General features: G+C 39.2%; 1 protein-coding gene across 1 annotated transcript; it reads left to right on the top strand.

Annotated features, from left to right (window-relative positions):
- Positions 1 to 1961: 1961 nt before the first annotated feature.
- Positions 1962 to 13613, top strand: LOC137084814 (type-2 ice-structuring protein-like). Its single transcript, XM_067451286.1, has 6 exons — positions 1962 to 2041; positions 2159 to 2223; positions 3715 to 3800; positions 12802 to 12927; positions 13096 to 13204; positions 13323 to 13613. Exons 2-6 carry the CDS (start codon positions 2166 to 2168, stop codon positions 13385 to 13387), a joined length of 444 nt encoding a protein of 147 aa, XP_067307387.1. The 5' UTR covers positions 1962 to 2041; positions 2159 to 2165; the 3' UTR covers positions 13388 to 13613.
- Positions 13614 to 14120: the final 507 nt, after the last annotated feature.

Below are 14120 nucleotides of genomic sequence, written 5' to 3'. Positions count from 1 at the left end.
GCTTGCCGTTTGGCGCGCGGCGCGCACGGAGCAAGCGCTCTTATACACAGGTGCGCAGGCACGCGTTTTGTCACTGCTACATAAACAATATTCTGCACACAGGAAGACAGATGTTTAAATTAAGTTACGGTACCGACATCCAGTTATGGTGTCCCGCCTTTGTTTTACTGTCTATTAAAAAGTTTGCCGCGTTTAAGTTACGGTGTAGCCTGTGTACTGTCATACATGTTTGAATAAAGCAGAATATTCACTCAGCGCGCTGTCAGGCAGTTTGGGGCTGCCCACTGCACGAGTGTGTGCACTGGAATGCCGTGACAGCGTGAGCTCACGCATACAATCAGTAGTAACAGTTCGCAATTATATCCATATATCCTACCTTTTCTTGTAAACCCGATAAAATCCATGGCAATGAACGTCATCGGAGATGTTTAATCCACAAGCATTCTGAGAATTATTCCTACTTGTCGTTCACATCAATCTAAAAGTTGTCCTTTTAGGCTATAGGCGATTTTCATTCAAAGATGTAAAAGTAATTAAGCTATGTAGCCTATTGTATCATTTTTTTTTTACTAGATAAAAACATTAAAAACATATTGCAATAAATAATTACTCTGTTACTCCTATGAATGGGCAATCCGATCCAGTCAGTGCTGTCATTAAAGTGTGATAGCCAAACTTAACCCTTGATTAACCAGCGGCACTATTTGCTATTTATCTTATTCCAATCACATGCATTTTTACATGATTTGTTATTTGTTCTATTTTTTATATCTTTGCATTATATATGCAAATGTTTACTCATTAGAAGTAATCTTATCTTGTTCATATAATTCAGTGTCACCTATCAACCTGTAAGTTTTGCTGCACACCAATGAAGATACTCTTTACAAGACGTATTGTGTCCTTAATAATGGCATCAGAATGCAACCAAAGCACATGATGGTAATAAGAAGATGGCTATAATTAATTGTAAATCATCCAAAATAAATGCCATGATCATTAGATTTTATACAGGTGTTACTATATTGATTTTGTAAAAGGTGATCAGCAACCAAATATTGATAATATGGAAGTTACTGCCTTTTGCCTTGGCATGACTCCACATTTTTTGCAGACAATACAAAGGCAGAGTGCAGTAACTTCAAAATAGGGCGTGTGTGTTTGTGTGTGTGTGTGTGTGTGTGTGTGTGTGTGTGTGTGTGTGTGTGTGTATTTTGTTATGATTTTATTGAATACATTGTTCTTGTATAGTCTTTTACTTTGGGATTTTAAGAGCAATAAACATATATTGCAATGTTAAGGAATTCGTTTTTTTCATTCAGATAATTAAATCAACATGTATAAATTGCTATTAGGCAATTAATGGGGAGATAATCGATAATCGAATCGAATCGTAACCGAATCGGACAGGAAAAATGAATCGTTAGATTAACCGATGCATCGTAAAAAATAATCGCTAGATTAATCGTTTAAAAATAATCGTTTATCCCAGCCCTAGCATGCACACATGCTCAATTCTATATACCCTAATCATTGTTGACAACAATGTATTCTTATTTCACACAGCCCATTTTCTGTGCCTTAATTTATCTTATATTGATCAATAATACACTGTTAGCTAACTGTGTGCTTTGTATATGAAGTAGGCCAGATGAAGGTCATGAGATCAAAACGTTGCAGCAAATAAAGAATTTTTTATACTTTTGCAAGTAGGTAGTGAGGGACTTTCTTTTTTTTAAAAATATTTAATGGGGAAATGTCTCGTACGACTAATATTTAACTTGACTATGAATATTTAAAATACTTCAAAGTAAATATATAGTTAAACTAACATTTACATTTCTACAGCCTCATCTCTTCACATTCTACAATATTTGTAATTCATTTCATGTGTACAAAAGTCTATATGTCAAACGATCACATTTCCTCCTCATACCTTAGAATATACACACTTGACATTGAGTAGCATATAAAAGCAGGGCTGCTTCTGAAACTTCACCCAATCTTCCTCTGAGATTCTTAAGGCAACAAACAAACCAAGGTGAGTTGTTGGAACAAAAACCGACTGAGTAACATTTCACAACTTTTCACAACTGTCTTTAAATACATTGAAAATCCAGAGGACAGATATTTAACTTTTCCTGCTCGTTAATTTCAGGTTCATCATGGAAATGCTGAGAACTTTTCTGCTTCTTTTTGTTATCTTCTCCATGGGGAATACAGGTAAGACATTTATTTGTAAAAACCCTCGCTATTTCCTTTAAAAACATTTTGAACCATACAATATTCCCTTTACTAATATTTGCATGATTAATGAGGAATTTACAATTTCATAACACACATAATTTAGACAATCACACAAACATACAATAAGTATATTAAAGGTCCCATTCTTCGCGTGTTTTTGAAGCTTTGATTATGTTTACAGTGTGCAATATAACATGAGTTCATGTTACGCATGTAAAAAAAACCCAGTATTTTTCACACAATTTACTTATCTGTATACCGCTGTTTCCTCTGTCCTAAAAACGGCCTGATGATCTCCTTGTTCTATGAAGTCCCTCCTTCAGAAATACGTAATGAGTTCTGATTAGGCCAGCGCTTCCCACGCTGTGATTGGACAGCAGCTTAGCATGTTGCCTGGAAAGGTCCCGCCTCTTATCATAACGGGTAGATACGATACGCGTGCTCAATGTTATTGCAAAAATATCTATATTGCCTTATCAATTTGAGTCGGAATCAGACCCGGAGAATATCGAAGAGGATCGATTACAACCTGCTCAGGAAATACTTTTGCTGGATGTTTCAGAATGGTAAGCTGTCTATTCAGTAGTTTAAACTGATCATTACAAACACCAACAATCGATGGTGTCTGAATAAATTACTACACTTTTATATGCTACGTTTTTCGGATTAGTTTCAATTACCATCTAACGTTAGTTAACAAAGCTAAACAGCGTTAAACTTTGTGTCATGAGTTACATAAACTGTTAAACGGACCGACTTAAATAATAAAATACACTTACCGGTTGTGGTCCATAAAGAACAAAGAGGGAACTGCGTCATCTTTTAAGAATAATCTTTCTGCGAATCCGGCATTAAACTGATTGAGATTGAGGAAGCATTCCTCAGCAAAATGTGCTGCACATAGTTTTAAATTGTGATTATAATTTTCCGGAACCGAGTTAACCATAAACTGTAGCCACTGATCTCTACGTACAGTGTCCGTGGGAAGGCCAAACAAAGGTGATATGACTCCAGGATGAAAATAGAAGCGTTTCAATGGCATGGCGACAAACACACTCTACAAAAACAACGCTTCCTATTCTCGACCTGCGAGAGCAAAAGAACCACGTCCCGGAATTTGCGTGTTCTTGTGGGCGGAGGGTTCGTCAACAAACGGTTTTAGTTGCGTCATTAAAGCAGGAAGTGCAGCGGTGTAGTTCAAACCGGCCGTTCGCTGTAGGCTTTGAAAGGGAACTTCTGTTAAATAAAATATTTCGCTTGGCATTGAACTTTGAGCTTTATAATTTTTCAGGTATTATTTATGCTCTAACAGCAACATTACACACTAACTAAAGTTTGAAAGATGGAATCGCAAAGAATGGGACCTTTAATAATAATAAAGTACTTTTTACAAAATCTTTTTTTGTTGTTGTTGCTATGAATGTTACAAAAGCCTTAACATTTATGCACTGGATGCAATTCATTTAGGTAAAGCATGCCCCCGTGGATGGGCAAAGTTTGGACTCCGGTGCTACAAGTTCTTCCCTCAGAGGGTTAACTGGTTTACAGCACAGGTAATGTGTTAGTTACAGCACAGGTAATGTGTTGGTTACAGCACATTGCACAGGTAATGTGTTAGTTACTGCACAGGTAATGTGTTAGTTACAGCACAGGTAAAGTGTTAGTTACAGCACAGGTAGTGTGTTAGTTACTGCACAGGTAATGTGTTAGTTACAGTACAGGTAATGTGTTAGTTACAGCACAGGTAAAGTGTTAGTTACAGCACAGGTAGTGTGTTAGTTACTGCACAGGTAATGTGTTAGTTACAGCACAGGTAATGTGTTAGTTACAGCACAGGTAATGTGTTAGTTACTGTACAGGTAATGTGTTAGTTACTGCACAGGTAATGTGTTGTGTTAGTTACAGCACAGGCAATGTGTTGAGTTAGTTACAACACAGGTAATGTGTTAGTAACTGCACAGGTAATGTGTTGAGTTAGTTACAACACAGGTAATGTGTTAGTAACTGCACAGGTAATGTGTTAGTTACAGCACAGGTAATGTGTTAGTTACTGCACAGGTAATGTGTTAGTTACAGCACAGGTAATGTGTTAGTTACAGCACAGGTAATGTGTTAGTTACAGCACAGGTAATGTGTTAGTTACAGCACAGGTAAAGTGTTAGTTACAGCACAGGTAGTGTGTTAGTTACTGCACAGGTAATGTGCTAGTTACAGCACAGGTAATGTGTTAGTTACTGTACAGATAATGTGTTAGTTACTGCACAGGTAATGTGTTGTGTTAGTTACAGCACAGGCAATGTGTTGAGTTAGTTACAACACAGGTCATGTGTTAGTAACTGCACAGGTAATGTGTTAGTTACAGCACAGGTAATGTGTTAGTTACAGCACAGGTAATGTGTTAGTTACTGCACAGGTAATGTGTTAGTTACAGCACAGGTAATGTGTTAGTTACAGCACAGGTAATGTGTTAGTTACAGCACAGGTAAAGTGTTAGTTACAGCACAGGTAGTGTGTTAGTTACTGCACAGGTAATGTGTTAGTTACAGCACAGGTAATGTGTTAGTTACAGCACAGGTAAAGTGTTAGTTACAGCACAGGTAGTGTGTTAGTTACTGCACAGGTAATGTGTTAGTTACAGCACAGGTAATGTGTTAGTTACTGTACAGGTAATGTGTTAGTTACTGCACAGGTAATGTGTTGTGTTAGTTACAGCACAGGCAATGTGTTGAGTTAGTTACAACACAGGTAATGTGTTAGTAACTGCACAGGTAATGTGTTAGTTACAGCACAGGTAATGTGTTGAGTTAGTTACAGCACAGGTAATGTGTTAGTTACTGCACAGGTAATGTGTTAGTTACATCACAGGTAATGTGTTAGTTACAGCACAGGTAATGTGTTAGTTACAGCACAGGTAAAGTGTTAGTTACAGCACAGGTAGTGTGTTAGTTACTGCACAGGTAATGTGTTAGTTACAGCACAGGTAATGTGTTAGTTACAGCACAGGTAATGTGTTAGTTACTGTACAGGTAATGTGTTAGTTACTGCACAGGTAATGTGTTGTGTTAGTTACAGCACAGGCAATGTGTTGAGTTAGTTACAACACAGGTAATGTGTTAGTAACTGCACAGGTAATGTGTTAGTTACAGCACAGGTAATGTGTTAGTTACTGCACAGGTAATGTGTTAGTTACAGCACAGGTAATGTGTTAGTTACAGCACAGGTAATGTGTTAGTTACAGCACAGGTAAAGTGTTAGTTACAGCACAGGTAGTGTGTTAGTTACTGCACAGGTAATGTGCTAGTTACAGCACAGGTAATGTGTTAGTTACTGTACAGATAATGTGTTAGTTACTGCACAGGTAATGTGTTGTGTTAGTTACAGCACAGGCAATGTGTTGAGTTAGTTACAACACAGGTCATGTGTTAGTAACTGCACAGGTAATGTGTTAGTTACAGCACAGGTAATGTGTTAGTTACAGCACAGGTAATGTGTTAGTTACTGCACAGGTAATGTGTTAGTTACAGCACAGGTAATGTGTTAGTTACAGCACAGGTAAAGTGTTAGTTACAGCACAGGTAGTGTGTTAGTTACTGCACAGGTAATGTGTTAGTTACAGCACAGGTAATGTGTTAGTTACAGCACAGGTAAAGTGTTAGTTACAGCACAGGTAGTGTGTTAGTTACTGCACAGGTAATGTGTTAGTTACAGCACAGGTAATGTGTTAGTTACTGTACAGGTAATGTGTTAGTTACTGCACAGGTAATGTGTTGTGTTAGTTACAGCACAGGCAATGTGTTGAGTTAGTTACAACACAGGTAATGTGTTAGTAACTGCACAGGTAATGTGTTAGTTACAGCACAGGTAATGTGTTGAGTTAGTTACAGCACAGGTAATGTGTTAGTTACTGCACAGGTAATGTGTTAGTTACATCACAGGTAATGTGTTAGTTACTGCACAGGTAATGTGTTAGTTACAGCACAGGTAATGTGTTAGTTACATCACAGGTAATGTGTTAGTTACATCACAGGTAATGTGTTAGTTACTGCACAGGTAATGTGTTAGTTACTGCACAGGTAATGTGTTAGTTACAGCACAGGTTATGTGTTAGTCACTGCACAGGTAATGTGCTAGTCACAGCACAGGTAATGTGTTAGTTACGCCACAGGTAATTTGTTAGTTACAGCACAGGTAATGTGTTAGTTACTGCACAGGTAATGTGTTAGTTACAGCACAGGTAATGTGTTAGTTACAGCACAGGTAATGTGTTAGTTACTGTACAGGTAATGTGTTAGTTACTGCACAGGTAATGTGTTGTGTTAGTTACAGCACAGGCAATGTGTTGAGTTAGTTACAACACAGGTAATGTGTTAGTAACTGCACATGTGATGTGTTAGTTACAGCACAGGTAATGTGTTAGTAACTGCACAGGTGATGTGTTAGTTACAGCACAGGTAATGTGTCGTGTTAGTTACAGCACAGGTAATGTGTTAGTTACTGCACAGGTAATGTGTTAGTTACAGCACAGGTAATGTGTTAGTTACTGCACAGGTAATTTGTTAGTTACAGCACAGGTAATGTGTTAGTTACAGCACAGGTAATGTGTTGAGTTAGTTACAGCACAGGTAATGTGTTGAGTTAGTTACAGCACAGGTAATGTGTTAGTTACTGCACAGGTAATGTGTTAGTTACATCACAGGTATGTGTAAGTTACTGCACAGGTAATGTGTTAGTTACTGCTCAGGTAATGTGTTAGTTACAGCACAGGTAAAGTGTTAGTTACATCACAGGTAATGTGTTAGTTACATCACAGGTAATGTGTTAGTTACTGTACAGGTAATGTGTTAGTTACTGCACAGGTAATGTGTTGTGTTAGTTACAGCACAGGCAATGTGTTGAGTTAGTTACAACACAAGTAATGTGTTAGTAACTGCACAGGTAATGTGTTAGTTACAGCACAGGTAATGTGTTGAGTTAGTTACAGCACAGGTAATGTGTTAGTTACTGCACAGGTAATGTGTTAGTTACATCACAGGTAATGTGTTAGTTACTGCACAGGTAATGTGTTAGTTACAGCACAGGTAATGTGTTAGTTACAGCACAGGTAATGTGTTAGTTACATCACAGGTAATGTGTTAGTTACTGCACAGGTAATGTGTTAGTTACTGCACAGGTAATGTGTTAGTTACTGCACAGGTAATGTGTTAGTTACTGCACAGTGTAGCAAAGTTCGTGAATGTGAGGAAGGAAGAGGACACGGGGGTCGGCTAGACGGTTGTTGCTCTTTTATTTTGTAACTCAATAGTCAAACACACTCAATAGTGTGGCTTCTCTCAGACTCAAAACAATAGCGATCACTTCCGGGTCGGCACTTCCGGCTTCCGGCAACTCAGTCTCTGTATGGGTTTGGCAACAACCGTCCTGACTCTCTCTCTCCCTGGTCTCTGGTTCCGCTGGTGTTTTATCCCGTCTCCGCGCTCATTACTGGAACAAGAGACAGGTGTTATTAATCTGCGTCCAACACACTCACTTACCGCTCGTCCCGCGGCCCTCTCTCCCGCTGCAGACCTCGCTGAACCACGCCCCCCTTGCCACATACCCCCACCGCCCGACTCAGGCCGGGGAGCCGTCCGGCCTGCAGCCCCCCCCCCCACACTTCTTCGGATTGGCCGTGAGCCCCGCTCCCCTCAGCGACCTCAGGACCGCCCTCACATGCTGCATATGCCGCTGCCAATCGTGACTATAAATCACTATGTCATCCAGGTACGCAGCAGCATATGCAGCATGGGGACGCAAAATCCTATCCATGAGTCGCTGGAAGGTTGCGGGTGCCCCGAACAAGCCGAAAGGAAGCGTGACAAATTGGTGTAATCCAAACGGCGTGGTGAAAGCTGTTTTTTCTTTGGACAATGGAGACAAGGGGATCTGCCAATAGCCCTTTGTTAAGTCCAGTGTCGAATAAAATCGAGCCGTGCCTAACCGATCAAGCAACTCGTCAACCCGCGGCATTGGATACGCGTCGAATTTCGACACAGCGTTCACCTTGCGGTAGTCCACACAGAACCTGACCGAGCTGTCTGTTTTGGGAACCAAAACTATCGGGCTCGCCCAGTCACTGTTGGACTCCTCGATTACTCCCATGTCGAGCATTGCGCCTAATTCTTCCTGAACTACTTTTTTCTTGTGTTCAGGCAAGCGATACGGCCGGCTGCGAACTACCACGCCCGGCTCGGTCTCGATATGGTGCTGAATCAAGTCGGTACGTCCCGGTAGGGGCGAGAACACGTCAGCGAACTCCGCCTGCAATTTCGATAAATCAGTGAGTTGTAACGGTGAGAGATGATCTCCCCCAGGGGCCAACGCGACTGATTGCGCTTTAATGCTCGCCCTCTGGCCCGAGATCATCCTCTCCCCCGATCACCGTTGCCAACAACACCGATTCCACCTCATTCCATTTTTTTAGCAGGTTGAGGTGGTATATTTGACGTGCCCCGTTCCTATCGGATCGTATCACTTCATAATCGAGCTCACCTATCTGTCGTGCGACCTCAAACGGCCCCTGCCACTTTGACATTAATTTTGAGCTCGACGTTGGGAGTAGTACATCACAGGTATGTGTTAGTTACTGCACAGGTAATGTGTTAGTTACTGCACAGGTAATGTGTTAGTTACAGCACAGGTAAAGTGTTAGTTACATCACAGGTAATGTGTTAGTTACATCACAGGTAATGTGTTAGTTACTGCACAGGTAATGTGTTAGTTACTGCACAGGTAATGTGTTAGTTACTGCACAGGTAATATGTTAGTCACTGCACAGGTTATGTGTTAGTTACGCCACAGGTAATGTGTTAGTTACAGCACAGGTAATGTGTTAGTCACAGCACAGGTAATGTGTTAGTTACGCCACAGGTAATGTGTTAGTTACAGCACAGGTAATGTGTTAGTCACAGCACAGGTAATGTGTTAGTTACATCACAGGTAATGTGTTAGTTACTGCACAGGTAATGTGTTAGTTACTGCACAGGTAATGTGTTAGTTACTGCACAGGTAATGTGTTAGTTACTGTACAGGTAATGTGTTAGTTACTGCACAGGTAATGTGTTGTGTTAGTTACAGCACAGGCAATGTGTTGAGTTAGTTACAGCACAGGTAATGTGTTAGTTACAGCACAGGTAATGTGTTAGTTACAGCACAGGTAATATGTTAGTCACTGCACAGGTTATGTGTTAGTTACGCCACAGGTAATGTGTTAGTTACAGCACAGGTAATGTGTTAGTTACGCCACAGGTAATGTGTTAGTTACAGCACAGGTAATGTGTTAGTCACAGCACAGGTAATGTGTTAGTTACGCCACAGATAATGTGTTAGTTACAGCACAGGTAATGTGTTAGTTACAGCACAGGTAATGTGTTCGTTACGCCGCAAGTAATATGTTAGTTATGCCGCAGGTAATGTGTTAGTTACATCACAGGTAATGTGTTAGTTACTGCACAGGTAATGTGTTAGTTACTACACAGGTAATGTGTTAGTTACTGCACAGGTAATGTGTTAGTTACAGCACAGTTAATGTTAGTTACAGCACAGGTAATGTGTTAGTTACAGCACAGGTAATGTGTTAGTTACAGCACAGGTAATGTGTTAGTTACAGCACAGGTAATGTGTTAGTTACTGCACAGGTAATGTGTTAGTTACAGCACAGTTAATGTTAGTTACAGCACAGGTAATGTGTTAGTTACAGCACAGTTAATGTTAGTTACAGCACAGGTAATGTGTTAGTTACAGCACAGTTAATGTTAGTTACAGCACAGGTAATGTGTTAGTTACAGCACAGTTAAAGGGGGGGTGAAACACTCAGTTTCAGTCAGTGTCATGTCAATCTTGAGTACCTATAGAGTAGCATTGCATCCTGCATATCTCCGAAAAGTCTTTATTTTTTTTATAATTATATAAGAAAGATGCGCTGTTCCGAGTCTTTCCGAAAACAGCCGAGCGGGTGGGGGCGTATCGTGTGAGCGGAGCTAAATAATGACGTGTGCAGCAGCGCGCTGCTATTGTGTTGAGTCGAGTGCGTCGTAAAGCTGTGTCATCCCTAACAGCGGGAAAAAAACTTTATTCAAAATAAAAATATGGCTTTTAATCAGATACAGCCATACATCTATGATCCGGAATCAGACCCAGAGGCTGCAGTTGACCAGGAGCAGCAGCAAAAACGACTAGAGCAGGACGTCTCTATGTGGTACAAGTTATACACTAACTATATAATATGCTTAGCGGCTTGTGTTATTTACATATTTATACTTGAATTATATCGTCGTATTTTTGTCTTTGAAGGTGTACATGTGGGAAGTGCAGTTGTGCACGTGTGTTTGTGTGTTTACGCGTGGTTTGTGTAGACGTTAGTAAGCGGACTGGTTTTGCATGGCAGGCTAAGTTAGTGTTTACATAGAAAGACACGGAATAGTAGCACATTTGAATGAAGAAGCGTGCTTATTTAGTTCAACATATTTCCCCACTCTTTGTGTATTGTTGTTTGGAGTGCTTTTACAATACACAAACATAAAGTTACACATATAGTGGCCAGCTAAACAAATGTACACGCACTACACATCGCATGCTCCATTGATCAATTAACTATACGTGATCATGTTTGGGCTACTTGATGAGCATAGGCAAAAACACAGACATTTGAATCAGTCTTACTCACAGCCTGCGGTTCTAACGTTGGGACCTTTATCGTTGGGACTGCTCCATCCTTCAGCATTAGGCGATCGGGAAAATCCGGCGTCGAGCTGGGCCTTGTTTATGAAACAGTCGCCACCGAAATGCAGCGAACAGATATAAACATTCACGCAACTCAGTTGCTGATCCGGAAAAGCAAATTACATCCACTGTTGCCTTAACGCGGGGTTTTTGGGGAATCTGTGCAGGACTGTCTTGGTCTGGCAACCAAAAACGCACTTTTTTGGTGACATCACCTGTGCAGCAGCCTACGAGCCAGCGCTTTGATGGGCGTAGCCTGTTACTTTCGCTCTCTCCCTCTCTCTCTCTCACGCTCTTCCGGTAGAATTGTCCGTACGGCCCATACAAGGAAATTCCGCCCCCATTAACGTCAAAGGGGACGCATGATCGCAAAAAACTTGCCGAAACTTATGACTAACCGGAAGTAGTATTTTTGACAAAGAAATACTCCCATCAAACGTCCACCTTAACTTTTGAAACTTTGTCCATGTTTAGTATGGGAATCCAAGTCTTTAACAGTGTAAAAAGATCAGTATGCATGAAACAGCATTTCACCCCCCCTTTAATGTTAGTTACTGCACAGGTAATGTGATAGTTACTGCACAGGTAATGTGTTAGTTACAGCACAGGTAATGTGTTAGTTACAGCACAGGTAATGTGTTAGTCACTGCACAGGTAATGTGTTAGTTACAGCACAGGTAATGTGTTAGTTACGGCACAGGTAATGTGTTAGTTACGGCACAGGTAATGTGTTAGTTACAGCACAGGTAATGTGTTAGTTACAGCACAGGTAATGTGTTAGTTACAGCACAGGTAATGTGTTAGTCACTGCACAGGTAATGTGTTAGTTACAGCACAGGTAGTATGTTAGTTACTGCACAGGTAATGTGTTAGTTACAGCACAGGTAATGTGTTAGTTACAGCACAGGTAATGTGTTAGTTACAGCACAGGTAATGTGTTAGTTACAGCACAGGTAATGTGTTAGTCACTGCACAGGTAATGTGTTAGTTACAGCACAGGTAATATGTTAGTTACTGCACAGGTAATGTGTTAGTTACAGCACAGGTAATGTGTTAGTTACTGCACAGGTAATGTGTTAGTTACAGCACAGGTAATATGTTAGTTACTGCACAGGTAAAGTGTTAGTTACAGCACAGGTAATATGTTAGTTACTGCACAGGAAATGTGTTAGTTACAACTAGGTGATTTGGTCACACTTTGCATTAGGTGTCTAACTACATCAAATAAATAAACAAACAAACAAACAAACAAATAAATAAATAAATAAATAAATAAATAAACATATAAACAAATAAACAAATAACCAAATAAATAAATGTACAGTGCAATTATAGTGTTAATGCTGTATTGTAAAAAACGTTCGCTGCTGTTGAGGTGGGATACGGGTCAGGTTAGGGCAGTGTTGGTGGTATGGGTAGGTTTAAGGGAAGAGTTACAGTTTAAACATCAGTTCTAGTTACAGAAATTAATTACAGCTGTAATAACATGCAGGTTTTTTTAATACACGTACATTATAAAAACATTTTGTAAGCAATAAGTGCACTGAATCAAATGATTAATTTAAATATTAGTACAGTAGTAGTAAAACTACTTTTTACTAAACTACAGTAGTAAAAAGACAATATAAAATTAACAGATTTTTATTATTTTTACAATATACCATTATTTTCTGCAAATAAATAATAGAAAAATTATACTAGGCATATAATCAGAGTAGACTTTGTTTTAAATTGACTAAATAGTGGCTTATTCTTAATGAAAATGTTTTTTTACAATATTTTTTGTGTCTTTTTTAGAGAAAATGCCAAAATGTAGGAGCGAATCTCGCTTCTGTGCATAGTAGAGCAGAAAATAATTTCCTGCTGGGTCTGTTGCCTTCTCTTTCCACAAATACCTGGATTGGTGGTAATGATGTAGCAAAAGTAAGTTAATTTGTGTGTTTGATTGTCTAAACTGAAAAGTTAGACAACTTTAAAAAGTTAATGCAACATTTCTAATGAAGGCACTTTAAAGCTGACTTAGTTAATTAGCTTCTTACTGAAGTCATAGTACAATCGTGCACTGTTATGATCACTGTCTTTGCTCTCTAGGAAGGATGTTGGTTGTGGACTGATAGAACTGCGTTTAACTTTGCCAGCTGGTGCTCTCGAGAGCCTAACAACCAGCGTGTTGAGAACTGTCTGATGATCAGCTGGACCCGTGAGAATACTTATTTCATATCATACACTAACATTTAATGGGTCATTTTTTTTTATTATTTTGATTCTAACATGATGATAATGATCAGAATAACTAATATAATTTCTCCACCCTACAGGTAACAATTGCTGGAACGATGCAACCTGTTCATCCGCAATGGCCTCTATCTGTGTTATGGGCTGAGATCATATGCAGTTATCCTGCGCTACAGTTACTTTAATTGTACACTTTCTGATCTTATCTAGACTTTAATGCAAAGTGGGAATGGTGATTTTTAATATTTTTGAAATATGCATATAGAAAAAGTTACTCCTTATTTACTTAATAAAAAAAGAAAAAAAGTTGTAATCTCTTCTCAGTACCTTCTCTGAACCACTCTTCTAATCAATAAAAGCATTGATAAAGCAAATCATGTGTTGTGGAGTTCAATCAAATTTAATCCAGAAGTATAGCTTGTATATTTACTAATGTTATACTGATGGATCATTCCACTGCAGGAATCCAGCAGAGGACATTCATTATCATGATATTTGAGTACTATATTTGCAAACTATAACTGACAAAATCTATGTGTGCATGAATTTTATATGTATATGCAAATTATTCACAAGTGTGTATGCATTCATGACTAACATTATATGTATTGGTATGGATGTCATATTAGTGTGCACATGTATTTCATATATGTATTTTGAACATCCAATAGTATACATGTATATGCAAGTAATTTATAGGTGTATATGCATGTGTGTTATGTATGTATTGATAAGCGAAGTTTGATTTAAATCCTACCTGGCGCCTCATATGTAATTTCCCCGTTTAAAAGCTGTGGTGATAATTCTACGGCAGCAGAGAAATAAATAAACCAGATCTCTTCTTCAATGTACTTCCTACACCTTGGAGGTAAAAGGGATTC

Source organism: Pseudorasbora parva, chromosome 8 (assembly GCF_024679245.1).
Source record: "Pseudorasbora parva isolate DD20220531a chromosome 8, ASM2467924v1, whole genome shotgun sequence".
NCBI lineage: Eukaryota > Metazoa > Chordata > Actinopteri > Cypriniformes > Gobionidae > Pseudorasbora > Pseudorasbora parva.
Note: the sequence above shows the minus strand (reverse complement) of the source record. Positions and strands in the feature narration are given on the sequence as shown.

Coding starts and splice junctions, on each gene's coding strand:
- LOC137084814 (XM_067451286.1), top strand. CDS start 2,166: ATGGAAATGCTGAGAACTTTTCTGCTTCTTTTTGTTATCTTCTCCATG. Junction 2,224..3,714: donor CTTCTCCATGGGGAATACAG/GTAAGACATTTA, acceptor CAATTCATTTAG/GTAAAGCATGCCCCCGTGGA. Junction 12,928..13,095: donor GTGGTAATGATGTAGCAAAA/GTAAGTTAATTT, acceptor TTTGCTCTCTAG/GAAGGATGTTGGTTGTGGAC.